The following is a 19,365-nucleotide window of genomic DNA, read 5'->3' as shown; positions in this document are numbered from 1 at the left end:
CAGCAGGAAATAAATATTTGAGAAAAATACCTTTAGGCAGAAAGTGAAAAAAAACTATTTTGAACCCCAAATAAACATAATTTATGATACGTGAAACTTGATTAAGCAAAAGAGGATATTAAGCATAGATTTATGAATGAGAATGTGTTGATATTTTAAGGTACTTTCAGTAGGAAAAAAGGTAATAATTTCATATCTGGTTAAAGTTATTTTTAACCAGAATTATTTATTTCAGAATTATTACTTATATAATAATATTTAATTTTATTAATTTACTTAATATCTTCAGCTTCGTCACCTGAACAGGAATAAACCCAGCCAGCTAGCATAATGACTAACAGATTGTTTCTAGTTTCTCCTGGTAAGAGACAAGCAATAGTCTCAATTCTATCTGGCAGTCTCATAGGTAAAGTGACAAATGTTCTGGATTGCCTAGGGCAGTGTTGGTATGTGTCTGTTATGCAGAACTAACAACTATTAATAGTATTTCTTTTCTCTCTCAGAACTGTGCCCATATGAATAGTGTTTACGGTCTCCTAATTATAGGGCACCATTGTGGGGAACTGAAGATGGAGACTTCCCTGATGGTTAGAGCCCAGACAAAAGGTAAGGTGCTTGGTATGAAGGAAAAGACAGCTCATTCTTTAGGGGACATCCTCTGTGACAGTACACATGGCTTGCCGACCCATGCACAGATTGGATTCCAGCTTCCACTCATCCCCTCTGATGGGATATCGGTGAGTGCCTATAGTTAACTCACCAGTAGTAACTGTGTAACTATATGCAGTGGCCTGTCCATCAGCTAGCGTGGATTCCCTAATTCTCACGTATTAAAATTCAAAGGATCTCCAACACCTGATCCACATTCCCAACCTCTGTGAAATCTTCCCTGACTACCACACAGTACTCATTTCTCTAAATTTAACCAGAAAAGATTTTCTGTGCCACTCATTTACGTTGAACCCAGCCGTTCCTCAGTGACGTCTCTGTAGTGTTTTGGCTCAGGGTGGGTTTGGAGGGCACGAGGGGATGGGGCAATTACACATCTGAGGTTTCCGGAAAGACTTATCTCCATGTGTGTGAAGCCAAGTCTGGTAACCAAGACAGGATACATTTGTTCTCAGAAGCAAATGCACATTAATATGGGGATATTAGTACCTATTGTAATTACAGAATTTCAAAACTAAACTACTTTGATAATTAGAGTGAGGCTAACACTTACTGAGTACTCACTACTTACCACGTTTTTATTAACTACTAAGTATTTTGAAACTAATAACTCATTGAAAATTCAAACTGCCCTAAGAAGTAAGTACTAACATTAACCCATTTTACAGATCAGGAAACTGAAGTACAAAAAGAGGTTAGAGAACTGACCCAGAAGTCACATTATCTATGAAGTACTGTAAGTAAGATTTGAACCCAGAGAGTCTGACTCCTGAATTTTCTCTCTTAACCTCCACACTATCCCACCTTTAATCTTGTGCTAAGTCTATAGCCTAAGTCTAAAGTTTGGTCATTTGATGTGCAGTCTATATTTCCTATCACAATTTTAGTGTTTAAGAGGGGTATACAAGTTGGATTTGGCACTCACTTCTGTATTTAGGTAAACGATACCCAGGAAAAAAAAGAATAACCAGAAGAGGAGGAGGACACAATTCCAAGGGAAAATTCTCAAGGGACACTTGAATGTTCTTTCAAGTTCTGAGCAGAAGAAAGAATAACCATTGGTATCAGGACCTCAGCACAACCAAGGAGCTATCTGGTGGGAACCAGGAAGACATTTTTCTGATTTTTTTTTTCTTACCGAGACTAAGAATAAATAGTGTAGACAGCATTGCATAATACTTCAGAGCACTGGAGTGAGCTTTGGCGTGTGTGACCTTGGCAAGTAACCTAATTTCTCTGTGTTTAGTCATCTATCCCAAGGAGATACTACAAGCTGCCTTGTAAGATTTTGTGAGCGTTAATGAGAAAATGCGTGTAAAAAAAACCACCACAGTGCCAGTATGGAGTGCCCAGCATAGAATGCCTAACTCACTGTTGCTGATTCTAGATCCTACCAAAGCCAGGAATTGAAATAAGCTCTGTGAACATCTGGGATTTGGGGTGAGTTCTCTTTACCTCTTCACCCCAATCCTTGAGCGACACCATTTTCCTTATTGAGTCAATGTGATGGATTTAATCTTCTATTTGAACTTCACTTCCATAAAGCACAAGCCTCATCTAATTACCCCCAGGTCTGTTTCCTACTGTGATCGCCACCATCCTGCCCCTCTTTTCTGCAGAGCAAACCTTTGCACTTGAAAAAGTTTCTATTTGTTTGTTTCTCCTCTAACCAGAAAATACACCCTCATCCAACTCCTCTGCCAAACTGAGCAATAAAAATAATAAATGAGAGAACTGAAGACTCCACGCGGACTTCTAAAATGCTCCAGCAAATGTGACCCTGAGGCCTTCCCTGGTGGCGCAGTGGTTGAGAGTCCGCCTGCCAATGCAGAGGACGCAGGTTCGTGCCCCGGTCCGTAAAGATCCCACATGCCGCGTAGCGGCTGTGCCCATGAGCCACGGCCGCTGAGCCTGCGTGTCCGGAGCCTGTGCTCCGCAACGGGAGAGGCCACAACTGTGAGAGGCCCGCGTACCGCAAAACAAACAAACAAACAAACAAACAAAATGTGACCCTGAAAATTTATTATGGCGTGCTATCAATTAGTTGACACTGCATAGAAAAATGAAGCTAAATGTCCTTCTATTCTGTCCAGTTTTATATCTCACGTATCTAGCTAAAATACTTCATTGCTTCATTGTAAATACATATGGTAATATCTACACAGACTTATGTTAGGTATATTCTCTTTTGGGTTCTCGACAGTCATTTTAAATGTTCAGGCCACCAGTATAGATAATATGCTCAAGATGACAAATTACTTCAATAATACTTAACATGAGGAAAGTTAGTCTCAAATTTCCAGGATAGGGGTTGGAACCTTAGATGTTTTCTAATGCAGTAAAACTCATAAGGCTAAAACCAAAACAGACTTTTAAATGTTTAAGATGAAAGTCTTTCTTTGAGAAATAGTCAACCCATTAGGCTAAATCTGACACAAAATATTCATCATAATTTAAATTTTAATATATGGCCTATTTAAAAGCTTCATACTTCAAAAGATTTTCACATTTATTATGTCATTCTGTCTTAATTAAAAAGTAAAATATTAGATTAGGTTACAACTTTGGATTATTACAGAAATTAGGTTAATATTCCTTAGGAATAAATGTACTCTCCTAATAACCATATGAACATGTTAATATACAATTTAGTCACAACAATTATATCTAACTTAGTTTTACAAAGACTTGAAGTTTTGTGGTTTAAAATCTTTTTTTCTGGAGTAATGTTACAATATACAGAATTGAATAAAAGGTATTTTTAAATGAAAATCATTAAAATTTTTTTATTAAAAAATATTAACTTAAAGAAAAGTTGTAAAAGATAGTAATAAGAGTTCTACATAACTTATATCTAGCCTAACCTACTGTTAACATCTTAAATAACCATTGGACAATTACCAAAAACTAAGAAATTGACATTGTTACTACACTATTAACTAATGTAAAGACTTTATTAGGTTTTACCAGTTTTTAACTAATGTCCTTTTTGTGTTCCAGGATCCAATCCAGATTCCCACATTGTATTTGTCATGATTAGACTGAGGTCACGAATTTTAATTGAGAATACAAAGAATACCAGAGAAATAAAGTGCCTCTCTCAGCACATCATATCAGGAGGTGCATGAGGTTCATATTTCTTATTACTCATGATGTTTAGCTCAACCACTTAGTTAAGGTGGTCTGCTGAGTTTCTCTGTGGAAAGTTTCTATTTTCCCCTTGCAGGAGACACTTTTAGATTACATAAATTACTAGCCTCTACTCAAACTTCTACCCATTAATTTTAGTATCTATTGGTGAATCTTGCCTTCAACAATTATTACTTTGAAGTCCTAATGTTGAATTTCTACTTCCATCACCCTTCTACATTTGGTACTGGAATCCTTCTGTAAGAAAGAGCTGTCCCCACTCCTGCACATATCTATCTATCTGTCTATCTATCTATTCAATCACTTAATATCAGTATGTGCTCATAGACATTTATTTCACTATTTGGGTTATAATCCAATACTATATTTATTTTGTTGCTCAAATAGCTCCTTCTGGCTAGTAGGAGCTCTTTCAGATTGGTTTCTGTGTCCTTCTGTCATGCCTTTATATCAGGGGCCAATAAACTGTGGCCGACAGGTCAAATGTGTCCCTCTATCTACGTTTATAAAGATTTATTGGAACATAACCCCACCCATTCATTTACTTATTATCTACTGCTGCTTTTGACCTATAGGGGTGAAGCTGAGTGATTGTGACAAAGATCATGTGGCCCGCAAAAGCCAGATATTTACTACCTGGCTTTTTACAGTAAAAGTTTGCCAATCCTTGCCCTAGATGGATTTTTATTTTTTTAAATTGAGAACTTTGGATAGTGTCAAAAATGCCTTTGTTTGTCACATTTGAGGTAGTTCATTCACAATACAGAACCGTGAATATATATTTTCCTAACTTAATTAGTTATAACATTTTTTATGTTAAGGATCTATTTTTCATGGAAAGGAAGGAGTGGCTTGTCAGTGTTCTCTTGGAATGAATTAAGTACATATATGAGAATAAACTATAGAGATTAAGAATGTGATGGGGAGAAAAAGGTGAAAAATTATGTAGTACAGAGAGAAAAAGAGATAAACTATCCTTCTCTATGAGTTCTAAAGTTTCCTCTATACATGCAAAGGGCTGTATTACCTCGCCCTCATAATAATAAAAAGTAATCCTTTCCAAAGGTGTCAGATTAATAGTCATTTTTGTCTTGACTGCATTGGACACTGTTATTTCACCATCACACTTCATAATCCTCAGATGACTTACCAATAGATCTATCCAAGTGAGACCCTCAAATCATGCACTTTGATTTTAAGGATATTTATTATGCAATGCACCAATGTTAGAATTATAGCAAGCACAGTATCAGTGGTCAAAATCCATTTATTGGAAGGATTACGACATTCTTGTAATCATATTTGAGAGAACAATTTTTCTAAATTGGAAGTACAAAAGTTGGGCTTGTTCTGTTAAAGAAAAAGAATTTTATCTGAACTAGCAGAGGCTACATCCAGGGCAACATCAGTGGTTAGAAGGTTATTATTATTAGAAGGTTAATAAACGGCAGTTACATTTCATTGGAAGCTTGCTTCATTTGGGTAGGAAGACGTTCCTCCTCGTATGTTCATTAAACAGACTTTATTTTTTCCTCTGAATTCTAGACCTCCTTAAGATCACCCAGAGCAGAGGTTCTGCATTCTAATTCAGAGGTTAATGGACCATAAGGATGTTGAGGCACAACCCCTAAAAATCGTATGCATCACTGAGCGTACATGCAGATACCTAAAGATAAGATGCCCCATTTATCAGATTCTTACAGAGGCAGAGATTCAAAGGAAGTTAAGAAAAATTGATCTAGATTAATCTAAAACTGCAGATAGTTACCTAATTTTTGTACTTCATATAGAACTTCAACATTAGTGTATGAAATTTTTACCTTTTTGCTATTCTGCTACCTCTTGAACAAACTGTCATTGTTTACTAGGAAAAAAATGACATTTAATACCAACTAATTCCTGAGCTAACAAGATAAGAAAAGTGGGTAGACAGCAGACAAAGGGAAACAGTATGAAAAGTACGAGCCTTACTCATAGGTGGTACTCAAATGCTCACATTAAGAGTTGAGAGGAAAAAAGCAAATAGTAGAATTTTTAAAAAACTGTTTAATCACACACAAAAATACTCGTTATTATCAGTATTTATCATAAAAATATATAAATATTCCTGGGCAATTTAATAAAACCTCTTGATAAAACAGGGATCAGAGTGTTTGAGAAAAAATTAAAAGAAGGGCCCATCATTAAGTTTGGAACATGGCTGATCTCCCATTGAACTCAGGTAATTATAAACTATGTTACAATAAAGATACTTTTGGATAATAATCAAATTATAAAAGCATTGTCACAAAACTATAAATCTCTACAAAATCAACCGAACACCCGCAAGTTTCCTGAAAGCCTAATATCCTTAAAAATGTAATTTCTCTGACTTTTAGCCTTTACCTATTTCTGAAAAGCTATTTCTATCTCAACTCCTAAAAACTAAATTTTCATTTATAGTGGCAACTATTTTTTTTTGTATCTGACATAAGTGATTCATTGTTTCTAACTAGTAGGTAGATTCATTATCCTGATCAGTACTTTTGAAGAAGAGTCCTTGAACCCAATTCCTCAGTCAACATTTTCGGCTACCTTCACTGAGAATTTATGATAATGCCATTCTCTGTTTAACCCAAGTACTTTTCAGGAGTGAAATCAACACCTCCCTTTATTATGATAAGAATTTAAATCTCTAAACAAATTGTAATTTGGAAACAATGACGGGGAACAAGAAGATAAAGGGGGAATCTTCTGGAAACCATGAAGAAGGGCTGCCATTTATATATATTTATATTATCTATGTTCGCCAGACTGTGTAGTCTAAATGATGCCCATCAAACCATGAGAGAACCTTTCTCTTTCTTTTATCAGAAAATTAAAATCCTAATATGGTTGTGTTACAGTAACTGTAAGAACACTTTGATATTAAAAAAAGAAAAAAATGCAGGTCACTGAGAATATATTAGAACAAGTGAGAAGTCTGAGAATATATCATTTCTTTCCATCTCCTTGGATATAATTTCTCTGAAGCTAAGCATTTTAGGTAGATGTATTTAATATACTGCTCAATAAAAAGTTCATTATGCTTCATCATTAAGAAAAGCCCCGAAAGTCTCAGAAAAACTGAACACCGTGAAAGAAGATAATTAAAACGGAAGAAGTCAGAGTTTTAGTCACTAATTCTAATAAAGCTATAGTATTTGAAGTTTCAGATTTCTCATAGTATGATGCTTTACTTTGGATAATTTGGATTAGTAAACAGTTAACTATATCAAATAGAAAGCCAAACATTTATATATTCACATAAACATTTATCCATGCACCTATGTATGTTTTGGCTAAAAAACATGAGCGAGGGCTTCCCTGGTGGCGCAGTGGCTGAGAGTCCGCCTGCCGATGAAGGGGACACGGGTTTGTGCCCCGGTCCGGGAAGATCCCACATGCCGCGGAGCGGCTGAGCCCGTGAGCCTGCGCGTCCGGAGCCTGTGCTCCGCAACGGGAGAGGCCACAATAGTGAAAGGCCCATGTACCGCCAAAAAAAACCCAAAATCATGAGCAAAAGACAAAGCTTTGACATTGAAGTTAAATGAGGAAATGGGATTTATTCAACAATTATTTATTAATTAAGTACTCTATTACGTGCCAAATCCTGATAACCATGTCTTCTGTTGGAGCCTACCCCAAACTTGTAGTTTATTTAAAGAATGATTCACATCTTCTGTATGGTGTATCAGTTTCCATAAGTGAGTTAGATTTTCACTGCCTTACTTTGTAGGAGGGAAACAAAATTCAGTCACACTCTTCCCATATCTCTATATTTAACCAAGACAGGGGCAAATCTTCTATTAAGATACAGTTTTTCTCCCGAATAATACTTAAGAATTCTTATACTTGAATCCTCTAATGAACCATTCCTCTTTTAGCTACCGAAATCAACTAAGTTTCAAGTGATGTCACTGAGAAATAAATATAAATTAGTAAATATATAAAGTTTGAAATCATGTCAACCTAAAGTTTGACTGCTGCAGGAACAGTAAAACAGTATGATTCATAATGGTTTCCTTAATTTGCTAATAAAGTTTTTAAAGTGAGGTTAAAAAATAATCAGTGCCTACTAATAAGTAATACTATTCAAAAATTTAGTGATAACAAAAACTATGTTTTTTGTAAGAAACTTATTTTTATTCCATGTGTTACTATTTTTTAACACTCATACGATAGTTTTGTGTGTATGTGTGTCTGTGTGGGTCAGCAGAAGCAGTAGGCTGTGACATGGACTAATACAGACAGTTATGCCTGATCATGTAAATCATAATGTTTAGTTATGAAGATATACTTGCTATGTTGAAGGATACATCTAATGATCTCTCTTCTGTTTGTTTTTTGTCTCCCAGACAGTATAAAGGAAAGCACACAGAGCCAGTATATAGGAGTTTCCAAGTGTAGTTTTGACTCTGCCACTAACTAGCATAGTGATCCTGATCAAATCCATTAGCCTCTCCAAGATTCCATTTTTTTTTTTTTTTTTTTTTTGGTGGTACGCGGCCTCTCACTGTTGTGGCCTCTCCCGTTGCGGAGCACAGGCTCCAGAAGTGCAGGCTCAGTGGCCATGGCTCACGGGCCCAGCTGCTCCGCGGCATGTGGGATCCTCCCAGACTGGGGCACGAACCCGTGTCCCCTGCATCGGCAGGCGGACTCTCAACCACTGCGCCACCAGGGAAGCCCTAAGATTCCATTTTATTGTCTGAAAAATGAAGGAGCTGGTAGAGAAGATCTTTGAAGTTCCTTCCCTCCTTCAAATTCTATGATTATAAATGAGGTAGATTTTCTGAATTATACCACCCACATAGTAAAACTTCAGTTAAAAAGAAATATGAAAATCCTCAAACCAATGTATACTTTAGTACCATACAGGAAACTTTCAATGATGGTGTGGCTTAAATACATAATAATTAATGACTTGAACACAATTAATGACTTGAACTAAAAATCAATCAATCAATTAATCTAAACTAAGTGTGTAGAATTTAAAGGGAAATCATCAATATGACTCTCCCTGAGCCCTGAAATATTTGAAGGCTTTGAAGAGGAAAACAAAGTCAAGATTTAGAGATAATACCCATAAGATCTTTGAGCCAAATTGAATGGTCATGCAAAAAGCATTTACACCCTCTCCATGACGTTTTTCCTTGAGTTATTCCTTTCTTTCAAATGTTCCATCCCTAAACTATCTGCTTTGTTACAACACTCCAGATCGCCATTTTCTCTTCTACTAACTTTGAAGCTAATCCGTTTTATGTGACATTGGTAGGTTTTCAAAATCCTTCTTTGCCTCCCAGATAGACTAAACTCTTAGTAAACAGCAACTATATCTCTGACTTCCCTACTTATTCCTATCACAGGTTTCCATTTCATTATTACCTAATGCAGTCTAGCGGCCCCACTGCAGCATCAAAACATTGAATAATCAATGGTTACATTGAGAGACAGAGAGAGAGAGACAGAGAGAGAGAGAGAGAGAGGAACTAAAAAGTAGAAATAACTCTCCTTTTACTCAGTTGTTCACTAGGTCTTCTAATGTATTCTGTATTCAACCTCTTTATTTTCTCACACCCTCACACCTTATCTTAGGCCTTTATCTTTTGATACCTGGGCTTTTTAATAGCTTCCTAATTATTTTCTGTCTCTACCTCTTCCTGCTAATCCCATTAAAATGTAATCTAGCCTTTCAAGACCCAAATCAAATTTCCTATATTTTTTGTAGTCTTGCTAGACCACTCACTCCAAAATGGCTTGTCTTCCTTGGAACCAATTTTCCCCTTTTATTTTTCTTATTCAGAAATTAGCTGAATATGATATGATAACACTTGTATTTTCCCACATAGTATATTTTTAATCTTGAACATTTTTTACGTATCTCTGTAACCAGATGGTAAGCCTAGGAAGTTCCCTTAATATAGTATATACTTGTTGATTTGATCTATTAACTTGATAGGAATAAAATGAATATTTGACCTTGTACAGAATAAATAACATCTTTTTGGCATTCTGTGGTAGACAAATGAAGTTAATGGTTTATCTTCTAAGGTAACTGTGGTTTATCTGGAGAAATCTTTAGTCTGGGCTAGTAAAATAATGTTAGGTTTTGTGGATTAACATCATGAGAAGATGAAGTCTGTGTTTGTTGAGAAAGAAAATTTTGTAATTTTCTGTAACTGTAATTAGGAGCAAATCAGAGATTAATGATGCATTATATTCTAGAGCTTTAACTGATGAGCACCAAGAAATGGCTTTCTCGACTTTAAATGGTTTGCAAAATATTATTTCTATACTTTGCTCCATGCACAGAAAATAATGAAAACTGGGTCTGCTATTCAGAAAATTCAATATTTATTCTAACGTGAACTGTTGAGTTATGAGAATATTTCATACACTCCAGAAGAGCATAAAATCTACCTCTACTAATTAGTTTCTCTATGAAAGTCTTCCAGACAATTATAGGCTAATACCACTGGTCAATGCTTTAGGTAATTTTCATTAAAGGTATAGTGTTGCTACCAGATGAATTGCTTCTTATAAAAGCACTTACCACAAAGTCCTACAATGGAAGGTTAAGTGCTATACTTAATTACTAATTTCAATCCCTATTACCTATATTTTACAGTGCAGGTACTTAAAAAGGAACCATATACAGTCTGTTGGTTTCCACTTTCCTGATTACAGGATTTAGCGGTAAAAGCATTAGTCCATCTGTTTTTCTAATGAATAATAACCAAAACAACAAAAAAACTTTTAAAATAAAAATAGTCATACCACAAACCAATATAAAAGAGATATGCTAGACATTTCTATTGAGCTCATACATAAGATCACTTTGTTCTAAAAACTTTAATCTAGATGACACATACTTGTAAATTTGTATTCAGTCTTTATGGCATTGTAGCAGATGAAGCTCTGAGAGAAAAAGGTATTTGAAATTTTCATGGCTTGCTTCCTACCTCAACATCATGCTGAAATGCACACAGAGCAGATGATTAATAAAATGCTTGATGACAACCATGGTGACTCCCCTGAGTTCTTTACACATTGATCGTTAACTTTTTATATGTATATATCGAAATTCCTCACAGCTGCTCTAATTTTCTCAAGGGCAGATTCTGTGTTTTACCCTTGCTTGTATCCTTCAGAATAACTGCAACTTGGCTCACTTTTGATTTATTAATAACATCTAGAATACTTTTTGGCGAAAGGACACTTAGAATCTTTGACTAAATATAAAAGGTGGCATCTAAATTGAGTATTGCTGAAGAGTCGTTCCTTAACTATCATGATTTTGCCAGCTTCTGATTTTTAAATATATTTTATATTGTTTCGTATACTGAGCATCCATTTAATTGGTACATAAGACATCATATGTGTTAAACAACTATTAGTCTAGAAAAAAATATAGAAATATTTGTTGACTTAGTTAATTAACACTGATCCAATCTCAGCTACTGACATTCAAATTGGACATTAGCATACCACAAAAAGACAGGGATCATGTCTTTTTTGGACTATGCCTAGAATATAGTATCTGGTATGTGCACAGTTAAAGGGTTGTTAGTCAGATAAAATATATTAAAATAGTGAGGTATAGAAATTTTTAAAAACATAAAATATTTATCCAAGCGCATTAGTACATTAGAAAACGAGGTTCTGATTATCTATGCTTGGGAAATGCATATTATATTTCTCTTCTAGAGATTCATTATGGTATTAATATAACAAAGTACAAGCATAGATATTTTTAACTTAGTTAACCCAGAATTTCCCAAACTAACTTGAGAGTGAGACGTCCTCTCTCCTGTCATAAGTCACCATCAACATTCTCTAGAATAGGGCTATTAAAGATACTAGTTTGAAAGTTTAAGAGTGAAAAGTTACTAAACTAAGATAATTTTAAAGAATTAACTGGTGAAACAAAGCTAGGCTTCAAGAGGCAACTGCCACACTGTAATAGTAACAGGATTTATCATTTTACATGGTCAGGCTCACTGTTCACGGATGACAACACCCCAGGAGCAGGGTCTAGATCTCATCCTACTTTATATCTTCAGTGGTGTCCAGTGCAATGACTTCCTCTCAGTAAATAGGTATCGATTAATCTGGATTTTAGGAAATTCACCAGTTTACGTTTCTGTTGTTTCACTAAGGCTGCATTCATCATAAAAATTACATTTCTACTAGGATTCAGTACATGCAATAAGGGATTAGCAGGGGCTATGTAGCACTGCATACATATTTAAGTTACTTTCTTTCCAGATCTTCCATTCCTTAGTCTTATTAAAGTTGGTAACAGAAGGTGTGCATTCTTGTAATTGTAGTTTAAAACCGGGATAATTCCAAGGATATCAATTCAGCAAATATTTACTGAGTGTCTACTATTTGCCAGTATTATAAAAGGCACTGGGCATATTATTAACGTGCTTGCTTCTGAATTTTGTCATAGAGCAGGGTATTTTTTAATTACATTTAATTCAGCAAATATTTGTAAAGCACCAGATTTATAGAATAGGTTTGAAATGTGGCTTGAAAATGCAGATGCCGTGAATTACAAAAGGTCCAAAAGGGTATCACAGACATTTCATTCCATGATTGTGCATAAGTAGTACTAAAAAAAATTGATCTTTATTTAGTAAGTTAGTTACTTCCTCGAATTATTTCTTTCAAGAAACAAATACTGTAATAGAGAAATTTATATATAAGTTTTGGTAATCATTTTTATTGTGCAAAATAAAAATTTCTTTTTATAATCTTTCTTTGTACTAATCTTTCTTTATCTTTCTATACACAGGTAAGTGAGACTGGTGTTTTTAGTAACCTCTTTTGTACTAAAATATGAAAAGGATAATAATTTCAGTAAAATAACTTTGGACTTTTAATTTGGATTTTACTTTAAAATAGCATTTTAAAAATTGAGAGTATATGCAATCACAAGTAACACTGGTTTAAGTTTCTAATCTACTGCCTTTGTTTCAATAACAGTACTGACAAAACTCATTAATGATGAACAGGATAATTTTTATTTTATCAATAATAGCTTGACATACATTTTATAGACTTGACATGACTAATACTACTAGTGTCACAGAATCTTTGCAAAACCCCTTGGTTATATGACAGTGAAAACAAATTCCATTTACTTACAGGTTCTTATAACTGCTGTTTTACGGTACTATATATAGTTCCTTTACTATCTGTTTGTCCCATGGTCCTCCTGCAGCTTTCATGAGTTTGAGCTATGTACCACCATCGAAGGAACTGTCCTCCTATTTTCTTTCAGAGGAAAATGGTATGATATTCCCTCTCTTAGGTTTAAATTTTAACTTTGTTACTTTTGACAAAGCCTTTCCTTTGTTCAAATGCAAGAATCCGGTTAACAAAGAGCTTTGACATGTTGTGCCTTTTATGTGTGCATTTTTCTGGTTTCACTGATGTCCCGAATTTTGCAAACGATAACGTGTGCCTTCGAGTTCTCCTATAAAATGCCATTTGTACACTGTATCAAGAACAGCTTAGGACAGCATTACATTCACATGACTCTAAAATCTGATAAATACTTGACGGTTTCTCCGAAAACCCACAATTGGGTGAAACGGCCGAAAACAATGTTTCGTTTTCCAGTTTGTTTTTCACAAAATCTTCCCCCGATACACATTCACTGGCTTACCTGCAGGGTAGCGCTCAATCACTGGCCAGCTGTCCACCTGTAACGTGGCATTGCCACCACTCCTCGTGAAACGGACTACATGGTATTTCCCATCGTTAATGATTGCATTGGACTCTTCGATGGCGATGTCATCTGTCCCAACATTAAATTTAACTCCGATTTTTCCTTGATGCTGGAAGGGAGGAGGGGAGTAAAAAGAGTTATATGAAGTTGTGCTGATTCATCATCATTTAATAAGAATTACATACAGGGTATTGCTCAAAAACATGCTTCAGAACAACAGCTGCTTTCCTCCGATTTTACTTCTGAAAAGCTCCCGCAAGGTTCTTGACATTTGGATAAATCTGAAGCATCTCTTTCATGGATAACTGATATTCCAAAAGACACGCTTTCAAGAGAATTGAGCTGCCTTCTTCCCAGAGGCTGCCACAGACAAGGCACACAGCTGCCTGTGTTAAAGGATATACTTTCATGTTCTTTAACATAGCTCCTTTAATCCACGCCTTCCATTTCACAAGAAAAATGAGGCTTGAAATTCTCCCTTTTAATAACTGGTGAAATCAGAGCAATGAAGTCTATTTCTAAATACAAAGTGGACAAAAGCTCACAATATAGAAAATCACTCTACAGGGTATGGGCACACAGACAGGCATTTAATGAGTACAATCATTATTCACACACAAAAAAATCATCATATGCTAAGAATCTGAAATTCACTGAATTTCTTTATTTTGCAGATGATGAAACTATGACACAGGAAGGTGCAATGATTTGTTCAAGGTCATATAACTAAATAGAGGGGTGCTAGAGTTAGAATTCAGTTCCCTCATTCTTCATTTATACCTAAGCTAAGATGAAGTTAAGATATGGGTATCTAAAAGTAACTACCTCTCTGAATTATGCAAAGCAACGTTCTAAGTGCAAAGTTTGTGGCTGTTAACTTTATAATTTCATAATACAAGGAAGCAAAGAGAAACATGTGTTTATGTCCTCTGTCGTTGAGAAGCCTCTTCGCTAACAGCAGGGCTGTCAACTCTACCATAAGTTCAGTTGGTTTTTAAAGCATGTGGATTTGCCCTTAATCAGTAGCACAGAATACTTGCACTGTGGGCCCTTGTCAGAGTACACAACCTCAAACTGCCTGCAGCTCACCTTTTATCAAACCTCAGTTGAGAGGAACGACATGGGGGGAAAAGGGATGTAAAGGACATATAGTCCATCCATTCCTGCAGAAATTTAAAATCAGAATTTCAGAAACCAGAAGATTTGGACCACATCCTCTTGACCTCTTGCTGGATTCTCATCATTGAACTAAGCAGTAAGAGCATGGCATCAGTTTACACTGAGGGTTATTGTAAAAGAAAAAAATCTTGTATAACACTGCATTAATTGAAGGGAAGTATTTGAAGATGTTGTTTGGGACACTGATCTTGTCACTGTCCCCTTCTATATTTCTTCTTCCTGGTTCTTAGTGTCCATAAAAGATCTCTTTCTTATAATAGGTTAGTATGGTTTTTATTTTTGTGTGTTTTGATTTGTCTGGGGCTTGATGAAAAATATGACTTAAAATCACATTTCCTTTCTGACTGATTATTAGGAAACTCAGAGTCAAAGTGAGTAGGGAAACTTTACAAGCTGCATAGACCCCTGCTATACTGTTTTCCCCCGGGCTTATTTTTATTTTCTACCGTATTTCTCAAGATCCTTATTTTTAAATATATGCCATTGTAAGGCATTTCGGTTTTTGGTAGATTGATTCAGATGACAACTAAACAACAGGATTCCAATAAACACTAACCTCTTATCCAAGGTCCTATAAAGACATTTTAAGACACCTTTTAAGCATAGGTCTTTGGTGCAAGCACTCATTGTTTTGTCACTTTGGTAGAATTCCTATTTGCTCATTTTCAGTAAAATATTTAACATGGCATATTTATATTTTAACACATATGTGATATAACTCCACAGGAAACTTTTTAAGAATCTTATTTAAGAGGTTTATTATCTTTATTTAAACACTTGTATAGTGTTCTAAGCACTTTACAAATACTAACTCGTATTTCTCCTAACAGCCCCAGGAAAGAGGTACTATTTTATCTGCATTTGACATATGAGGAAACTGAAGCACAGAGTGACTAAGTAACTTGGCTAAGGTCATGCAGCTAGAAAGAGAAAAGCTGTGATTCAAACCCAGCCAGTCGGGCTCCAGATGTTGAGTTCCCACTCATTTCACTAGGCTGAATTTTAGTAATATTGGGTCATTCTCTAGCTGCAGTTAGCAGATTTGGTAAATCTGGTTGTTCTTTGTTACCTGTTTTATCTTTCTGGCTAGCACCACGGAGCCTCTTATTATGCTTTGCAGATTGTATGTATCAATCAATGTGTGCTTAAAATAATTTTATAGAGGATAGTCAGCAACTGATATGTGGACATAATAGGATGCTAAAATGGACTTTTTGTCTCAGATTCAGCTGCAATCCTGAGATACCAATAAGTAAAAAGCAAACAAACAAACACAGATTTCTACTTCCATTTTACAAAATGAGGTACAAGATTGCCTAAGCCAGACTTGCAAAGAAGAGCACTGAAAACTGCTTTTGAGACCCTGAATTAATAACCTATTTGTAGCCCATTAAAGAGGCAAGAAAGACCAAGAAGCGACTGAAAATTAGAAAAGGATTTTTGAATGTGATGTGATTTGCATGTACCGCCAAGGCAGAAGGTTACTTTACCCTTATCTTAGGGGTGCACAGGAAAGGGACTTTAATGGAACATCTCAGAAAGTTTGATACTTGTCTCCTGGAACTTGGGGCAGTTGGGGTACTCAGCAACCCCAGTTGCCCTTGCCTGGGATTTGACACTTGCCTGAGAAATCTTCAAGGGGAGAGACTGTGACTGGCTGATGCTCTGATGGCAGAGCAAGAAGTTATTACTGCACCAGGGCTCACCTGTACATTAGTTTGTTAGAAGGAACATGTGAGCATTATACATGGACCATGGGTTAGAGAGCCAGCACTGAATTATGCTGTATTCTATCCAAGAGGTCACCTGGGGAGAGAGGTGGTGAGTAGTTAAGACAACTCAAGAGAAAGAACCTGGAGTTGCAGTGACGGGTGCCCAGGGACTGAGGCGGCAATCCTAAATGACAATCTGAAGGATGTGGTTAAGAGAACTAAAAAAAAAAAACCCACCATAATGCCCCCCAAGAGTGCCCCTCACTGTCAATCTTAAGCATGGGCTAAGCACAGCTAGACAGTTACTATTGTATTAGCCAAGTAAGATCATTTCTGCCCCTTATCTCCTCTTCTCCTGCTTCATCCCTGGAGGAGTCAAGGCGAAGAGTAAACATCGTGTAAACAAGAGGAGAAACAACCCTGCTCCCTCACCCAGTGCAAGTGGCAGCTCTAAGGCAGACCAAGCAGGGGTAAAGGGGTAAGGGACTGGCTTTAACTGAAATTGTATTTATTATTACAAAGGAGTAAGCTGAAATTACTTATGCCTAAACATGAACAGATGGTTTTTCTTATTATCTAAAAATGACCAAGGTAGTACTGAGACATTTCCTAGACTTTACTGGGGTCAGGAAGAAATATTTGACAGAACAGGCTTAAATTCCTGTTGCAACCTAGGAATCAGCTCTTTCGCCGTAACAAGTACATGGAGATACTTGTTACTCCAGAGCTGACTGTTTCACTGTCTCTTCTATTACAGTCATGCATCTTATCCCAGGAATCCTAGATGGAAAGAAATTCTTCAAGTTTCCTACTTGTTCTGATAGGAAGGCTATAGTAGGCTATTTTCATCAGAGTTCTAATCAGTAAGGAGATTCAAGTTCTGTGAATAGACGCATTACAATGCTAAAGACACAAAATGCACCAAACTCTGAAAAAGAGTCTTTTACCTTATCCGGAAATGTTTCTGCAATATGAAATGTAAAATGCTTATTTTTCTAGGGTAAAGAAATGCCCAGATTTCTCAGGGATTCATTTCTTGCAACACAGTAAAACAAACTATTAAGAAACAGTGAGAATTGCTGATACTTGGAAAGCTTCTGACTTTTAAATGATGCCCATCTTTCCCTGCATATGTTGATTCTTCAACTTCCAACATCTTTAACATCTCATGGATTCAAACTCCAGAGTCAGCTAGACCAGAACTGAATACCACCAAAGTAAGCTCAGACAATAGACTGAACCCTAACTCAGACATTATTTACCCCACCCCAGGTTGCATCAAGTCCTTGAAAAACAACTTAAGCATAAATAATAGCCAATGGGCCAATTTTTTTCCCTAAAAACAAATAAATTAAGAAAGGCATATAAACTATAAAATATTAATAACAAGCATGTTTAAAGGACCAATATTTATAAATCCATTCAGAAACTGTAAATATTCTCAAAACACATCCCTCCCATATTGACAGGATAGCAAGTCATTTTAATTATATAAATAAAACTTGCTAAACTTTCTTGCGAATAGATAATTACAATTAAAAAAAATTCATTTCAAATCCTTATTCTCTGGGATTAAATGTGACTACTGTCCCTGGCAAATTCTCATGACATTGCATTAGCAAAACCAGCAGTAATTTCACTGGACATGTACTGATTTTTCAACTTTGTGTCTTCCTTGAAATAGATAACTGGCTCACACCATAATTTCAAAAATCTATTATGAGAATATCAGTAACGAGGCATTTATAATTTAATGAAATCTTTCCATGGATTCATTAAATAAATAGTGACAAAGGTAATTACTGATTTTTTCACAAAAGCTCATTTCAGAACAAGGATTATATTATTAGACCAAGTTAAAAGGAAAAATGAAAGATGACACCGGAAAGGAACTTGAAAGTTTTAGCAAGTGACACCATAGTTAATGCATCTCTTAATTCCATCTGCAATCACATATTCATTGGAAAAATATTTGTTTTAACAAAGATCAAGATTTAATGGTATACTCAATATCTTGGGCATACTTCAAGTAGGATGTTTGTGTGTTACAGATGCAGATATATTTCAATCTATATGCGTTCGAAAAAGATAAAACAATACACATATATAAAGCTTTACCTTGTGTATGGCATGCACATATGTCCACTGCTTCTTTTCCCCTACTCTGGGATTGTTATGAAGAAGCGTTTGGCTCAACTATGTCCAGGAAAACAGTAAAAAGTGAAAAATTGTCTTCTTTTTTTGTTGTTCATTTATTTATCATACTCTTAGAGTATCACTAAGCAAGTGAACAAGTGTGCCACCCAGGATGGCATGTAGATTAGCAAGGAGGCTTGTTTATGGTCTATAAGCTTCTTTTGTGCAACATGATACAGTTCTATACTCCGGGGCCCCCCTTTAGAGAAAACTTGACGATGTCTTCAAATGCACTCAATGCTCGCCCTCGTTGCCGAGTACAGAACAACTCTCATGGTCCAAGTCTACATTGTCAACTGAAGTCGGAGTCAGGCTGAGTGTTATGTTTTGCCCTTCCAGAGACTAACCCTCACCAAGGAACAGAGGTTTTTAAGGCTGAAGGGGACTCTGGGGCCTATAGTCACTATTGCCGGGAGTAAGTGACACTGCAGAGCACCAGAGTCAGAGAGCCGCCTGTTCTCTCACCTCAAAACAAACACACTGATTCAGATCATTGCTAATTTAACCCCAAAACATTTCCAAATGAATGACTTAGGGGTCCTACTGGCTGGTAGAGATTGTGTTTACCAATCTAGATGGGCCATAACGTCAAGTAGTTTGGGTCCAGTTATTTTAACCTGGCACTGAGCTGGAAACGCAAACTTTCCCCACAAAAGAAACCCCACACCATTTCAAAAACAAGAGGTTACCGCTCCTGTCTTC

At 36.1% G+C, this 19,365-nt stretch overlaps 1 protein-coding gene across 2 annotated transcripts in view; it reads right to left on the bottom strand.

Moving 5' to 3' along the window:
- Window positions 1-19,365, bottom strand: part of NRXN1 (neurexin 1) — a 1,152,893-nt gene that overhangs the window by 166,526 nt on the left and 967,002 nt on the right. For both annotated transcript variants that reach the window (XM_007470152.1, XM_007470153.1), the window contains one exon: window positions 13,514-13,685. In XM_007470152.1, coding sequence (XP_007470214.1) covers window positions 13,514-13,685 — 172 coding nt within the window. The remainder of the gene's footprint in view (window positions 1-13,513; window positions 13,686-19,365) is intronic.

This window comes from Lipotes vexillifer, unplaced genomic scaffold (assembly GCF_000442215.2).
Source record: "Lipotes vexillifer unplaced genomic scaffold, Lipotes_vexillifer_v1.1 scaffold1411, whole genome shotgun sequence".
Classification (NCBI taxonomy): domain Eukaryota; kingdom Metazoa; phylum Chordata; class Mammalia; order Artiodactyla; family Lipotidae; genus Lipotes; species Lipotes vexillifer.
This window is presented reverse-complemented; position numbering and strand designations above follow the sequence as displayed.